This window comes from Choloepus didactylus, chromosome 11 (assembly GCF_015220235.1).
Source record: "Choloepus didactylus isolate mChoDid1 chromosome 11, mChoDid1.pri, whole genome shotgun sequence".
Taxonomy (NCBI): Eukaryota; Metazoa; Chordata; class Mammalia; order Pilosa; family Megalonychidae; genus Choloepus; species Choloepus didactylus.
This window is the reverse complement of record NC_051317.1, coordinates 19848857-19865604: the sequence shown is the minus strand read 5'-3', so window position 1 is coordinate 19865604 and position 16748 is coordinate 19848857. Positions and strand designations below refer to the sequence as shown.

At 44.6% G+C, this 16748-nt stretch overlaps 1 protein-coding gene across 2 annotated transcripts in view; it reads left to right on the top strand.

Annotated features, from left to right (window-relative positions):
• The window catches only part of GRIA1 (glutamate ionotropic receptor AMPA type subunit 1), a 344465-nt gene extending 330138 nt beyond the window's left edge, over positions 1-14327 (top strand). The window contains exons 15-16 of one of the 2 annotated variants that reach the window (XM_037798914.1): positions 3617-3751; positions 11541-14327. In XM_037798914.1, the coding sequence (XP_037654842.1) occupies positions 3617-3751; positions 11541-11741 (336 nt within the window). In that variant the 3' untranslated portion in view covers positions 11742-14327. The remainder of the gene's footprint in view (positions 1-3616; positions 3752-11540) is intronic. The other variant, XM_037798912.1, reaches the window with a different exon arrangement.
• The last annotated feature ends 2421 nt before the right edge of the window (positions 14328-16748 follow it).

The following is a 16748-nucleotide window of genomic DNA, read 5'->3' as shown; positions in this document are numbered from 1 at the left end:
GAAAAACAAGTGTTCCTGAAATCTGAAGCTTGGCCCAAATTTAGCAGGCCTTGGATGATGGGCAGCCGCAGTCCCAGTGGGAGGGACTGGTCCTCGAGACGAGAGCCTTGGATTCTCCCCCGAGCTTTCTACATTTGCCATAAAGAAAGCTTCAGATCTTTTTGCTGCAGGCCTGGCTGAAACCTCCTCACGAAGACTTGAGTCAGCCTCGTATTCTTGGAAGGGACGTTGACTCAGAAACACAGAGAGAGTCTGGGACAGCCCCACAGTATGTGGGCAGAGCAAGGAGAAATATGAACAAAAAATCTCCCTGCCACACGAGGGAGGTAGCAAATCGAGACAACAGGTTAAGGGGAACAGATGAAGGGGAGCCTCATCACCATAGCAACAAGCCCAATGGTTCTGAAAGCTGGGATTTTTCTTTTTCTTTCCACCTGTCACTCTTCTCCATACTGTCACTCTCTTCCCCTCCTCCTGGCAGGAGACAAGTTGTGACTTTTCACTCCCACCAACAAGCTGCCTGGCTTTTGGAGAGTGCAGCTGCTGAGGGATGGGAGGAGAATGGAGTTCCCTGAGGTGTGCTCGGAAGATTTAAACTCCATCTCTCTCCTTTCGCTAGTCGTAGCTGGAAAGCTTGTGTCTTGCCCATGAAAGGAGATCATAGATGTTTGTACACAAGCCCCGGAGGAAGCCCCTCTTGTACAGACACTGGGGTCAGTGGAGGAATCAGAACTCAGACCCTCAAATAAAAGATTTTGTCCCAGCCCCACATGCCCCAATCATATCACATCAGAGTGCCTCAAAGAGAGTCAGTAGCAACAACTAAACAGAGGACTTTGGCCTTGGGCCTCCTTAAAAAGAACCAAAAAAGCCGGGCATGGTGCTACCAAGAAGCTCATGGCACACATAAGGGAAATCAGAAGCCCTTGGCTTAAGTATAAACTCCTCAACTATCTTGGTTAAGAAGATACCAACACCAGGCATTTATCCCACACTAGATCAAATTATGCCTAATTTAGATAGTTGGGCTATGTTTAAGTTTGCTTTCTTATATGGGTAGAAATAGGGTCCAGGTGTCCCTTGATCCAAAAGATCTTTCCTCATCCCTGCTATTACAAATTGTCTTGGAATAAAGAAGGATGAGGGATGCTGTGTGTTCTACAAGAGATGGCAATCACCAAACCATCTGGCTGCCCTCTTTGTATAGGATGCCCTGCCTTCAGTGCCATCTCCATGGGCCAGAGACCTCCTTCTGACATGCAGGAGGCTCATCACCTCCAGACATCATCAGATGCTCAGTCACTGGACCTTCTTCCTTTGGCAGTTATGTAGAACATGGCCCCCATTCCCATATGAAGATCTGGCCCTAGTTCCTTCCCCTGATATACTAGAATGGACACTCCACCCCCTACAGCCAAAGAAACAAATGCCCTCTTGGATGTGTGTTGGAGATAGTTACAGAAAAAGATTCCTTCAAGGATAAAGGAATGGTGGGCAATCTACAACCAAGAATAACTGGGAAAAGACCATGAGGAAGGAAACAACCTTGGTGATGAAGGAGGCAAGATGCCCTTTAGCTGTGAAAGGCTGATCCACTTATGAAGTCAGCAGGACTCGTTCCTTACCCTCCATCCTTCTTGTCTACCACCTTCCCTCAGGCTTGATCCCATCCACTCCCTCTGAGCATCAGTATTAACACTTCTTGCTAAAACATGAGCTGATAAGATGTTAAGATGCCTCCTCACCCCACCCCTATCCCTGTTCCACACAGAACAGTTTTATACAAAATTCTGATACCCATAAGTCCTCCAAGGACTCTAAAGAATTACTCTCCAAAGGTAGAATTTCAGACCCCTTGAACAATAAAGAGGCAGGTATTTTGAGTGTCCTGCAAATCACACCAAGTGGGAACTTACTTGTTCAGCCCACTCTTGAGCCAAGCACAGAACCCATTTTTGCACATTTCCCTTATCAGACCGTTATAACAGAGCGGGAGAAATTCTGCCCCTGTGAATAATCATTTCCACTGCTTCCAAAGCCAGGCTATGCCTTGCCAAGTGTAACCCATATTCAAGAGCCATCTGCTTTAGCGATACAGGAAGCTACCAAGGGGGTGTGCTTTAGATAATCCTATAGTTCTGCCAGCCAAGACTGCTCCAGGGGAGGGGCAGGTGTGCTGGCACTTGCCAGCTGCAGTCCCCAAGCCCAGCCCTGCTGAATCCTGTACAATGCACCCAGTAGAACTAGGGCAGAGATGACTCAACTGGACTATAAGAGACTAATTGGCAACTGCCAGAGGTGTCCCTAGAGCAACACAGTCCCCCACCCCTCAAGAAGCTAGCCCACGTTCCCACCTGAAAAGGAACACACGGAGAGGTGTGACAGCCCTCTCCCATCCAGTGCCACCAAGCAGCCAACCATGGTGTGCACCTTGCAAAACGAGGCGTGCCTTTCATTGTAACTCACTTTTCGTACCTGAGCAAACAATATAAACAGAGGTGTTAAAGGCCACCATGATATCTGAGGATGAGTATTCTTCCAAGAGGTGGAGATGTTTGTTCATCTGCATCAAGACTGTGACTGAGCAGACTCCCATCTGCCTAAGTCATTACCACCAGTTTTGTTTGTTCTCACCACTTGATAAAGGGTTGTTGTCCCTCAGCACTTTTAACCCCACTGGAGGTGATGAGACACAGGGCTGGTCTCAAAAGACTGATGACCTTCCTCAGGCCCCACAGGGAGCTCTGTCCACCTCCTTTTGGGTAGGGATACTTGTCCCCAAGCCCCTAGGAATTAAGCACTCTTCTCTGTGTCCCTGCTCATCCAAGCCAGTGCAAGATCTTTTACTGCAGGCTACAGAGATTTCTAAATCCAGCCACCTCAGTCTGCCCCCGGTGTTTTTTAGCAAGCACCTCCAATAGAAAAATGACACCAATTAAGCAAAATTTTTAGGGTTTAACAGAGCCATTTTTCTGTCTCAGTGCCTTTTTACTATTTCAGGCCCCCTAGGTTTTTTTTCCCCCTAAATTGGGACTCCGAGCAGTAAAAGTTAAAGGTATATATCAGTTGGTCTTTATTATACGTACAATAACTGTCTTATTAAATTGAGATCAAATGCATGTCTAGGGGAAAGTTCATTGTAAGTACCAACTCTCAGACAAATGCTTGGAGACATAAACAATGAACCAGCCCAGTGCGTTGCTGAGCAACGGAGAGGAGGGGGACGGGAACCGGATGAATAAAAAGAAGGAAAAAGGCTTTCTGAAAGAGTGGAGGAAGCATGAGGATGCAGGTCTTGGTAGAAGCTTCCCTGAATTTCTTATGGCCTCTCCCACCCTAGAAAGGGCATTGGGGAGGGAGAAATGTCATTATAAATTAAATATAACCAGGGATGCTCAGAAATTATATATCCATGTACATATAGTCACATACATTTTTTTCCTGGGGGATGTTTTAACACTAGGGCAATGTATAAAAAGCCTTTCCAACGATTATGAAAGTTAAAGAGGGTGATGGGGTTGAGTGTATGTGTGTAAATACGTTGTTGCTTGGATGGTCGTTGGCCTCTCTGCTCACTTTCCTCTTTCCCTCCCCTCCTTTCCCTCCTCCTTCCTAGGACAAGACGAGCGCCCTGAGCCTCAGCAATGTGGCGGGCGTGTTCTACATCCTGATCGGAGGACTCGGACTAGCCATGCTGGTTGCCTTAATCGAGTTCTGCTACAAATCCCGTAGTGAATCCAAGCGGATGAAGGTGGCATCGTCTTCCCAGGCCTTTTTACCTAATCTGTGACGTAGCTGGGTTTGCTGGGGGTCCCTTTCTAGAGATGGAGGGAGTGACAGAAGGTTGAGGTCAGCCCAGGGCAGGGGGCAGAAAGCAGTTAGGGGGAAGGTGATAGGGAGGGAGGCAGCCAAGAGGAAGAAAGGAAGAAAGGACAGTGGGATGTGTCAGAGACAAACGTAAAATCCAAGAAAACAACTGCATCAGCCAGAGATGGGACAGTGAGAGTTTAGATGTTACAGGTTGGAGTGGATAGTCAACACAGCTGTAAAGCCTGGGAGGATGTATCAATAGAAGGGTATCGCCCAAAACACAAAAGGGGATGTCTACCCTGTGCTCTGTGCTCATCTGGCTAATACTTGGTGAATTGGGTCCTTTCTTAGCCACCACATGGTAAGACAGACATTGGCAAAGAGGAGCATGCACAGAGAAGGGTGAGCAGTTTGGAGGATCCGCAAACCACATGAAATATAGCTAATGAAACCTAGAGAAGAGGAGAATTGTGGAGGATGTGAGAGAGTCTATATAAATAGGAGGAGTCTTCAGGTAGGAAAGAAATCAGACTAGCTCTGATTTCAACAGAACTAGTATATACTAGTAATGACTACAAGTGATGGAGAACAGATGCTAACACAAGTGATATCTACTTTTCGAACAGATCTACTCAAAGATGGGATGTATAATCCCAGTAGGTAGAAAGCTCCCCATCACTGGAAGTATGCAAGTAGAGGTTGAATAACTCTTGGAAAGGATATAGATTCCAACATCCATAGGGAGTTTAGATTAAATAACGTTCAAGGTCCCTCATATGTCATCATTTAGCCTCCATAAGAAAATACTGATGGAGGTAGAAATTATGGGAACCACACCATGGGGGGCACGGAGGCTAAGGTGAAATCTGTGACCTTCAGCACCTTTGAACATTAACACAAATGGGAACAGAAAAATTATTTAATGATGCAACTTATGGTACAGACAGGGAGGCCTGTAGGAGGGAGAAAATAGAGAAGGCTCTGCGAAGAGGCTGGATTTGATAGCAGGACAAGTGGGAATCAAACTGAGAGCAGAGGATGGATGCACAGTCACCCTGGAGGATATCCAGGGGGTGGTATGGTGGCCTGCACTGTTACCTTGGCTTAACCACTGGCAGGATTCGCTCTCCTAGAATGTGTCCTGAGAAGCCCTTTTCCAACACATGATTGCTTCTAAGGCCGGCAAACCCACTGCTGGACCGCGAACACAGCGCCCTACCCAGCCCCTCCCTGCCTCTGCCCATCATTCATGCACATACTTCCAGGGTCACCCTCGGAGAAGTCTCTAGACATTTGCTTACCCTGTTTGGAAATTGTATTGTCCTGTACTCGGGGCTGGAGGATGTGTGCCTCTGTCCTGGAATTCAGAATTTCCATGTCATAGATCCACCTTCCCTTCCCTTCCCAGGCCATCTGCTCTCCTCACGTGCTCCAGACTCCAGCCACCCTCCCCATGGCTCCCATCCATGTGCCTTTATGCAGGCTGATACCTCACCTCATCTTCTGTCCTAAAGGGCCCATTTAACATGCAAATTCTCTAAGATATTACAACAAGGAACAATTAAGTCATGGTGGTGTGGAACACCACAATCCTACCCTGACTATCTCCACCACCCACGCACCTCTGGTCCCCTTGGAAAGTGTACACGCACCAAGGACAAAGCACAGTAGAGTGGGGCCTCAGACCCCAAACCTAGTACAGACCTCCAAAGAGTTTGGCGAGACATAGCAAGGACTCCTAGGACCTAAATAAAGCTTTCTTTGCCATTTACAATCCCCCAAAAACCTTCCCCATGGGCTATGACCCAAACTGGGACCCAGGATTGGCCCCACACAGATCAGAGGTGCCCCCCTCTCACTGCTCCCCTGGGAGACAGTGCTGTGTAATGGTCTGAGCACAGGTCCTGGAGCCCAGCTGCCCAGTGGTAAATCCCACCTGCTCTACAGATTAACTGTATCATCCTAGAACAAGTTGCAATAACTCTCTGTTCCTCATTTTCTCTTTCTGTAAAATGGGGGCATTGCTAGCACATACCTCATAGAGTTGTCACGTGGAGTATATGAGATGATGCCTATAAAGGGCTGGGCAGAATGCCTGGGCAATAGTAAAAATTGAAATAATAATAACAATGATAACTGGCATGTATAATAATTATTATATCATTAATTCATTATTGAATAATATATTGTTGTTATTATTATTATTACTAGGGCCAGCCACATCCTCCTTAACACTTTCCCTTTGTTGCCCCCACTTACACATGCTAGGTCTTTTGAGCTATATAAATTATGAGTTTCTTAAGGTAAGAATCTGTGCTTGATTTCTCTTTGGACCTCCCACACACATAAAGTAAGTATTAGCAAAATTTATGTGGAATTGTATCCAGAGGAGAAAAAATCTCTTGGAGGATGAGGTGAAGCATAAAAGAGAATGGCTCTCAGGTTAAGCAGATTCCACCATCAAAACCACCCTGCCTGGGAAGTGAAAGCAACATCATCAAAGGTGGCTTTGGTCCCATCTGTTTGTGCTCATGAAATCTGATGAGACCAGGCACCCACCAAGCAAGAAACCTCTCCTGGACACCCATGAACCCCAGTAATCATGACCAGTGCCATATGATGGTAGCGGGGGGCAAAAGACCAGGATCCTGTTAAAGCTGAGATAGTGTTGACCTTCATCCCCAAAGTTACAATATTCAGGTTAAGACAAGAACAAAGGAAGAGACCAGTGAGTCATGATATAGCCTTTGCGAGACATTTGCAGCCTTCCCTTTGCCACAAAGACGATAAATTTCTCAGATGCCAACACCAGGGTCTCTTGGAATCATTAACTCAAGGTCTCCCACCACACTCTTCTATAATTAATTCCACTGGCTGGCAAGACTTCTGCCCAAATCACTGAGGCTCCTAATAGAATTTTTAATCTTCCAACTGCAGAAATGATACTGCCACTGTCTTTATTAATCAATCCAGCCCTCAATTTTCAAAGCTCCGTCACCTCCTCTCTTATCCAAAGGAGACAAGTGGAATGCATCCACTTGCCTCTCAGACTTTCCAGCTTTACAGTTCTCTTTATTGTGCTGTGCTTTGCCTTCTCTAAAGGCAATTATCTCTTTTCAGAAATGCAGCCCCCAGCCTCACACAGACAGTGACAAGAGAGTGACACAGAGGCCTTTGGCGAGAACCTTCCCTTTGTTTCTTCCCTCAGTCACAAGGCTCTTAAGGCCTCGAACCCCAACCTAGTTCAGAGCCAGCCCTCTATTCTCGACACTGTTCAAAAAGCTCTTCCCACTTTACATGGATGAGAAAAGGGGAGGAAGTGGAGGTAGAGAAAGGAAAGAAGGGTCAAGCAGAGAGAGAGAAGAAAGAAAAGGAAGAAGAAAAGATTTCTTTTAGTAACTCCTGTCTTCCAAGTACCTTCATATACATCTTCATGAACCCCATCATGTGTTGTTCTTGCTGTCCTACAGATGAAGAACTAGGGGTTCAGAGAAGCTATGTAGCCTGTCCAAGGTCACACAAGCTGGGAGCTAGAGGAACAGGAGTCAGACCTCAAACGTGGCCTCCACAAAGCCTGTGCCCTTGGTACTAGCCAAGCCACTTCTCCTGAATTTCTCTCTCCTGACCTAACCTCAGAATTTTTGAGCGCCTATTATGTGTCCTTCAAGTCCCATCCATAGTGCTGGTCACAAAGACAAACAAGTTTCCACCCTTGTCTTTAGATCTTCCTGGTGTGGTTGCAGAGGCTGTGCATGGTTTGTAATTGTTGATTCTCTTTCCTCTTTGGCATGTCAGATGAGCAGGACAGACAGCAAGCATCACAGGGACAGAGGGAAGATCCCTGCAGGCATTTGTTCTACAAGGACATGCTGAGCAGCATTGTGTGCTGGGCATTGCTTGGCACTGGGGATATGGTCAGGAACAAAACACATAATTTATGTTCTCAGGAAGTTGAGAGTTTGATGAGGAAGTCAGAAAATAAGCAATATTTTCATGTTCAAAGAGCATGAGGAAGAAAAATGCCTGGTACTGTCAAGTGTAGAGCAGAGAACCTGTCCTGATTGGAGAGTGGGGGTTAGAAGGGTCAGAGTAGCTTCCCTGAGCCGGTGATGTTTAACAGGCATGAAGCATGAGGAGGAATTGACCAGGGGAAGAGAGTCACCAGGAAGAGATTCACAAGGGCCATAGACCCAAGAACTGGAATTTTTGCCCAGAAATGGGAAGAAGACTAGGAGATCAGGACACATAGACACTAAAGGAAAAGGGTAGCATGTGAGAGTTGGAGGGTCAGAGAGGGACTTCAGGCAGCCCATAACTTTTGAGTATCAAGCAAATAGATTATATATTTTTGCTACTATATGGCTAAGACTCATCCCCTGCCCCTCCCCTCAGCTTGAGAAAATGGACTAAAACCTGAATCCTCAGCTGATAATAAGAACAACCAGGTCTTCATTCTTCAGGATCTTTATTATTCACCATGATGCTCCTAAAGGGAAAGAATCCACAGGCTACCCCATCCCCAGGAGAGCTGGTGACCTTTCATAATTGTATGTGTCTGTGCTAACACGGGGTGTATTTAAGCAACAGCAATTGAGGCCTAGCACATTTTCCTGGAATTAATGAGCAGCTGAGAGACTTGATAACAGAGGGGGAGCATCCTCCACGGCAGGTGGTTGCCCTGCTTCACACACATATGGTGGGGGCGGGGTGGGGGGGGGGGAAATGAGGTCATTACTCAGGTGTGAGCCTTTATTAGGATGCTCTGTGATGTGCAGAGGCTGGGTTGACTTTTCCCAAAAAGACAAGAGGCTGAGAAGGTAGGATGTAATCACTGGTGGAGAAACGAGTCTCAGAAGAGCTTATGTAGGGGAAGTTGGGTGGTGTTTTTAGTTACCCTTTTCTCCCTGAATGTCAGTTTCTAAAACAACAACAAAGAAGAAAGGATAAACTGTAAGAATGGCTGGTACATCAGGGATGGACAATAGAAAACTACCTTCCCAAAGGCAAGGGGAGGAATGACATCAGCTTATACCAGCTTAGCTACAGGGAGTAGAAGAATAAAATTTAGAATGTCCCCTCTGTCACTAGGTTACATGTAACTGTAACCCTAAGCAAGCTGGCTTTAAGTCCTCAATTTCTCTGTCAAGTGAATGGGAGAAACTAGATCAGTGTATTTCAGCCTTGCTTGCATATTACAATCGCCTGGGGAGTTTTTAAAACTCTAGATGTCCAGGCCACGCCCGTGCCAATTAAATCGGCATCTTGGAGGGTAGGACTCAGGCATCAGTAGTTCCCTTGCCAAAACTCCCCAGGTGATTCCAATGCGAGGCCAAGTTTGAGAACTTGGGTCTAGTTGACGATTAGCATTGCTTTCCACTGCAAACTTTAGACTCCATTCATCTCTTCTTCTGAGATTCCACAAATGGAATCTCAGATAGGCAGGCAGTACTGATAGGGGAATGGAATAATTGACCTCTGAAAAGCCCTCAGCTTCCCTGAAAACCAATTCAATGATGTGGCCTTGGAGGATTTCAGCTGCATGCCTGGCTAAATTACCTTAGATGTTGGAAAGTGCCAATGTTGGCTGTGCCACCATCTTCTCCTCTAAGATAAATTCATCAAGTACCACCAACTTCAATGGAATATTACGGAAATGTGTGAGACCTTTTGAGAAGCAAAGCCCAGGGTGCTCTCTGTGAACTTTAAACTTTATTTTGTCATTAAAGGAATGTGGAAGAGCAAAATCTTAGAGGATAGACATGCCAAGCTAAAGAAAGTTTCATACTTCCAACTAAAAAAAAAAAAAGTTATTTTCTTGTCAACCTTTTTTTTTAGGTGAGAATAAGTAACCATTAATTCCTCATGTTTTCCTTTTCACATTTTCCCCATATAGCATCACAGTGCTGTTTATCTGGCCTTTGATTTAGCAGAATGCAGTCCAACGCACACTTCCTCTCCAGGGAAGGACAACCAAGGGATAATTTAAATAAGTCAAGTCTGGGGGTTTGAGGAAGAAACAGAACAAGAGTAGGTGGCACATCATATGGGGCAAATCTGTCTGTATCATGGATTTTAAAAACAAAGAAAATGTAAAAACATTGTCAGCATTGCCAATAGTAAGAGGATCTTCCCAGCATAGTACAGCAGAAAGAACAAAAATTGAGTGAAAGCTGCCTGTTTCTATCTGTCTAGCCACAGTGGGTTGACTAATTTCTCTAGTCACTAGAATCATGGCAGTATGGAAGGGAGAAAGCCATAGACTTTTTGAGAAGGATTCTAGATGGTTGATTTTTCTTAGATCAAATTCAAGAATATCTATTAAGCATTTAACTGCATGTCAGATGTGCTAGGAATTATCTGAGAAGTGAGAAGAGATGCCCTTTCCTTCCTCCAGATAGTTAGCTCTCTTAAAGAAGATGAGACTTACAAACCTGAAGCAGAACCATTAGAAAAGAAGGTATAATATATTAGGAATACCAGGGTGAGGGGGGACCAGCACTTGAAGTAGGCTGGTGTAGTCTAGAGAGGCTTTGAGAAGGAGGCAAAAATAGAATAAGTCTTGAAGGATGGGGAGGGTTGGTCTTAGAGAAAGCAACCTCCCTACCCAAAGATAATTCTTCTCCCTATGTTGATTCTCACCAAGAAATTATTTCCTTGGGTTGATCATACCAAATCCCACCTCAAGAATTCTGAGTATCTCTTAATGGGAAGTTAGCGGTGGGCAGGAAGAGATAAGCGTTTGGATTTTGTGTCATGAAGTTTCTTTCTCCAAAGGAACTCTTCTGCTTGTCTAATAGGATACGGTTCTGATCCAAGCTTGTGGTCTTGGAATTTCAGTTAACTCATTTGATCCTGGGGTGATCATTGGAGTCCTTTTCAGCTCTAAAATTCCAATATTCTAGAAACCAAAAGCTTTGAAACACTGATGCAATACATCAGTCTAGAAGGGCAGGTTATATGTGCTGATGAAAGCAGTTGACACACAGATAATGATCTTTGGAATGCATCCTCATTTTCTTTACCACATGCCCCTTTCCAATTAAATTTCGCATATTATATTATTTAAACAAGTTCTACATTCCCTTAACACATGCTGCTAGAGATAGGATAGCATTTTTCCTGAAGTAAATCAGAGGTAGTTCTTAATTTTAACCCAACAATAACATACCTTCAATTCTATTTAACATTTCAAAGTATTTTTCACTCAATAACAACATTCTTGCTCATAAAACTCTGTAGGTACATAGATAAACATATTTTATAGACATTGAGATTAAGGAAGGTCTGAAAAGCCAAGGAGATATTGCTCAGGATCACACAACTAATTTATGTCAGAACCAGAACTAGATCCCAAGTTTCCTGAACCCCATTCACAGGAGCTTTTCCACTTGGCAATGTCGCTACATTTATTATCATCAAAAAATACCATGGGAATATTCCACCTTTAGGAATCACAGAATGTAAGAAACAGAAAGGATTTTAGAGATCACCCAGACAAGCTCACCCCATTAAACAGAGAGGGCCTGAGGTCTTCTCTGGCTCAGATCTGGGCAAGGGGATCAAACTTGTCCAGAGTCATGCAACAGTTCTATATGCCCATGGGACATCAAAATTAGCATTATACTTTAAGGGAGGAGAATTGGGGTGACATTTAAAATCCAACATTGACTCATTCTTTTTGCCAATCATTGCCAAGGACCGGGGGAAGAACCCCCGGTCCTCCTGAAAAGGGTTTCTGTTTGATCCCACAGCAATCCATCAATGAAGCCATACGGACATCGACCCTCCCTCGAAACAGTGGGGCAGGAGCCAGCGGTGGTGGCAGTGGAGAGAACGGCCGGGTGGTCACCCACGACTTCCCCAAGTCCATGCAATCGATTCCCTGCATGAGCCACAGTTCAGGGATACCCTTAGGAGCTACGGGATTGTAACTGGAGCAGACGGAGTTCCCTTGGGGAGCAGGCTCGGCCTCCCCCAGCCCCATCCCAAACCCTTCAGTGCCAAAAACAACAACAAAATGAAACACAACCACCACCAACCACAACCACAAGGAGGACGATTCAACAGATTTTCCTGAAGAATTAACCATTTTGCTGCCCCTTTTCCTTTTTGTTTTTTTTTTTTTTGGATGTTCTTTCACCCTTTTCCGTTTGCTAAGTGAGGATGATGAATAACACTTTGTACTGCAATAAGGGGAGAGTAACCCTGTCTAATGGCATCTGGGTTTCTGAAAATGGAGTCATTGGAACACTAATGAGGAAACTACTGTTTTCTTTTAATTTGGTTAATGTGTCTTAGTGTGTGTAATATTTTTTTTTCTTACTAATACCCATGGTTTGCAGGTTCTGTTAGGGCCCTTCTTTCTTACTTCCAACTCCCTACTCATCCCTCTTCAGTTTTCAGATTTGAGATGCAAGAGTTGTTCAACCTTTCAAGCAAGCAAAAGGAAAAAAGCAACCTTCAAATTACTTTGCCTTGGGGGCTCTTCAAGTTACCCTCCACTACTTGGCCCCAAGCCATGGATGGAGACAGATGTTGTTGGGAGAGTGGGCTGCCTTCCCCAGATGGGGCACTACCTAAAGCACTGATTTAGTTGAGAACATTTACAAAAAGCAACATAGAGGGAAGGTGGCACAGGGTGCAAGGGAGATGTGCAGTCAGAGGAGGATCGTGAAGTTATAGCTGGAGGCTCTTAGCTTCCTTTCGTGTGTAAGAGCCATTCCATTTGCCACAGGTGGAATGGTATGCTTCTTCACAGAGTCAGCCCGAGCCCTGAGAAATAGGTCCTTCTGCTATGTGCAGGTCAAAAGGCACTCTGATGGCTGGAGGGCAGTTGGCCTCCTGAACAAGTAGAGCCTTGGGAACAACTGACAGACCCAGTGCTCACTTTTGCTTGACACTGGAGCAGGCAACCCCACTGCGGAGTAGACTCTCTTTCTCTGCAGAGCCTCTGGCATGGGGGGAAATGCTGTGTAAGCTAAGTGCAAAAGAAAATGATGGAAGAATTTTGGAAGAGGAAGCATCATCAGAGCCCACAAGCAATAGAGCTTTCAATGGTGTGTGTGCCCTGTCCTAATTTGTAACTTGGGGTTTTGCTGACTGAGAGAACAGGGGTTTTTATGTCAATATACAGTGTTGTTTTAGCGTGTGGCAAGAAAACATTCCATCATCTTTAGAAAGCAATATTCCCAAGGCTAAATTATTGGAAGGAGGATGGGGAGATGGATTAGGTCAATAATGACATTGTGGGACCTTCAGATCCCTGACCCCAACTTCTAGCCCAAGGAGGATGACCTGGCTAGGACAGAGTGAGGACACTGTATTCCAAAGACCAGAATCAATATGCCCAAGATTATGTCTACAAAGCTGATCAAAAGCAAGATTGGAGAAGTGGGACAGGATTAATGGAGAGAAGCCCAGGCAGACTGCAACTTTGGTTGGCAGGGGTGGGGACCCTGGCACACAGCTTTCTTGGCAATCCCAACTCTCATTCTTGGCGCAATTGGCTTCTGGCTCTCCAGCAGTCACTCTCCTACGTGCATGATTCAGTTTGTGCCATGTGTCACTACCTTTTATTGATAACCACACTCTGACTTGTTCCTTTGCCTTCTACTTCCAACCAGTCTTCTCTGCTAGGGGTTATCATTAGTAATTGGCAAGCTAAACATTTGGCAGCCTACCTAAGGGTAGGTAGAGCATGATTGGCTTCGTCCATGGATTCTCTCAGTGGAAACCCACCATCTTTGTGTGTCTCCCATTCTCCTTTCATCATCCCCAAATCAAACTCTTCACCCTCTCAACTCAAGTGTTGTTCAGTTTCTCACATATCAATGTGGGCATGGTACATGGACTAGGACCTTCAAGACGGATTGTCAATTTCTCTATGCCAGCTGATGTCCCTCCCACCCCCCACCCTCATGCCAACACCAACACTTTCTCAGCCCTTAGCCTACCACCGCAGAATCTATAACCCAGCATTAGAGAGACTGCCTTTTGGAAGAGTTGGAAATAAACCCCCACCATCAACATGCTCCAGACCTTTTGCCTTCGGCCTGGTAAGATGTCTCTCCAGCCACTGAGCCCACCAGTAACATGATCGGATAGGGAGAGAAGATCTGTCATGGAAATGAAGGCCTATGCTATGTGGGGTCCAAGACTCCACTGGAAAATGCTTTTCTTCAATGGAGAGGTGAAGGAGAAAACAAAAGCAAGAAAAAAAGTTAACTTGTATTATGTATTTTTACAACACTTTTCTTAAAACTAGAGCAATGGGAAAACTCTGAAAGGGACTGACATTTTTCTCAACAGGAAACCATACTTAATAGTTCTGGCTTTCATTAAATTTTGCTCTTTGGTACCTGGGCCTTTTATTTAACATCTATATTTGTTTTAACTCTCTTGGCGATGTGTGAAAGGATTTTTGCTTGATCAAACACTAAATATATTTTTGGTTCCTGTTTTTCTTTCAAATAGCCAGTTTTTTTTTTCTTTTTGGTATTTGCATAAAATGAAAATATCACCGAGAATTAAATCACTGTGGATCCATTATCTACTTTTCATATTTGTCCATTCCATGTTTGTGTCATTTCTGAAGCTAGGGCTCTAGAGACTATGCCATTCCTTGTTGCTGAGCCTGAGTCCAGTAGGTTTTTAATGGTGGTCACTGTGTGTGACTCACAAACAGCCCTCAAACAAGCCATTTCAGCCGACCTAGATCACTGTGAGTGATTCATCCAAATCAGGTAATAAAAATAGACAGTGGTATTTGGTTTTCAAGGGCCACAATTCCAATTATGTAGACAGCAGCATCTGACTTCCAGCTGTCACAGTATATCTGGGGAATTGAATGGTACACAGGGAATGTCTCTCAGTCATCCCCATACTGGAATCCAGTTGTGGACAGAGCCATAGCCAGAACCAAATCTAGACAGAGCTTATAAGTAGATAAGTGTGGTCCTCAGATTGCATCACCCTTATTCTTGCCTGAAAGCTGTTCTTTCCCACCAGCAAGATGAGCTTTCTGTAAGGGATCTGAAACTTGTTGACATTTAGATATTGATGATTAACAACAGCTTCAAGTGTTTTCTTTCCCAAGGAATTGTGCATGGTAACAGGCCAGAGGTCTAAAGTAAGTGAACAAAACTCTGACAGCGGCATTTCAGGCAGCTACCACCTGGTAGAGTCGGGTTGGGAGAAGGGATAGAAGCGAGCGGGCTTGTGTGATGTTCCAGTCATCCCCTCACCAACACAGATTGCCTCAGTGCAGCACCTGGGGTGCCTCTGAGTGGAGACTCTCTAAACACCAGCTGGCACATGGAGAAAGCCGGTCCCTGCGGTCTCACCATCAGATAGTCCAGATAGGGCCAATGATGGTCACAATAACAGAGTTCACCCCATAGTGAACACTCATGATATTAAGCATATTTTATACCTAACATATCACAATAATGGTCTGCTAAGGCCTTACGGATGAGGAGTCTGAGACTTAAGGAAGCTATGTAACTTGCTCATCATTGTGTGACAGAGCCGGAATTTGAACTCAGGTCTACCTGAATCCATAGACTTTACATCACTTAGCTACCCATCCCACTGTTAACCAGGCCATGATGAGTGGTGGCCAGGAAAAGAAGAGGAGAGCTGTTCTCTACCTACCTGTCATGCCAAAGTAGTGAAAATGGTTAAATGGAAAATGGTTAAAGCTTCCCTGCCATACCTTAGGGAAAGTCAGCCTTTTGTCTTAGAGCATGCAGAAATCACTAATCCAGACAGGGCTGTACAAAGGCAGGGTCCTGCTTTTAGGGCCTTTAAAATAAGTGAAATTGCAAAACTAGATCTAGGCTAGGGGACAGGACTGAACACCCCTGGAGAAGTATCCTCATGGCTGTCACGGGGAAAATGGAGCTTTCTTTTTCTGTGTGGGCAAGACAAGGACCAGTTCTAGGGGTTAGAAGGCAATGGATTTAGGTTCAGCTAAAGAAGGGTTTCTAATGGTCAAAGTGGCCCCATAGTAGAATTTAGGCTGTCCACAGAGTTGGGACAAGCCTGTCAAAGAGATGCTGCAGGTGTAAAAGTTGAAATACATAGCCCTCTGATTTTCTTTCCACCCCAGATTCTTATAATTTACAAGACTATTAATATCATGCATGTATGTGCAAAATTGAGGGGGAGCAGGGAATAAAAAGGTCAAGATCAGCTGATGCTTTTTCTTGCACCTTTATAGCCTTATTCAGGAAATCTGATCAGTAAACACCCTAACAGTTACTAAAATGGAGTCAGCAAAGCCCTGCAGAAATGGGCATGAATATCTTGCACTGAAATAATGTCAAAAAGCAATTTAATGTATCCTAATTAAGAGACAAGATGTTAAATTCCTTCCTTGCCAAATGCTAAGGTGCTCTCTAGGACAGAATATCTGCGGGGATCCACTCCTATCCCATTTTGCAGATAAGGTAACTGACGTTCTTGATGCTACTCTCTAAGGTCACACAGTAGTCAAGAAGTAATGTGCTATAGTGGAACGGCCACTGGTCTAGGGTTCACAAAACCTGGCTTCTCCTTCCAGCTCTGACCTTTGCAAACTTGTACAACAAAATTAACCACCCTGAGCCTCATTTTCCTCACCAAAGAAATGGAACATCTGACCTCAAAACAGGCAGTGATTCTTGACCCTGACTAGACATGAAAATCACCTAGGGAACTTTTTAAAAAATCACCAATGCCCATGCCCCAACACCAAAGATAACTAATTTAGTTTGAGATGACACACAGCCATATTTTTGTTTTTTATTGTTGTTGTTTTGTTTTGTTTTTAACTCCCAGGTGATTAACAATGTGCAACGAGGGTTGAGAACCACTACAAATGGGCAGTCCTGAGGATCAAAGTAAACTTTGATAAATTCTTTGAAAATTACAAAGCATTCTATTAGGGGTATTTGCGG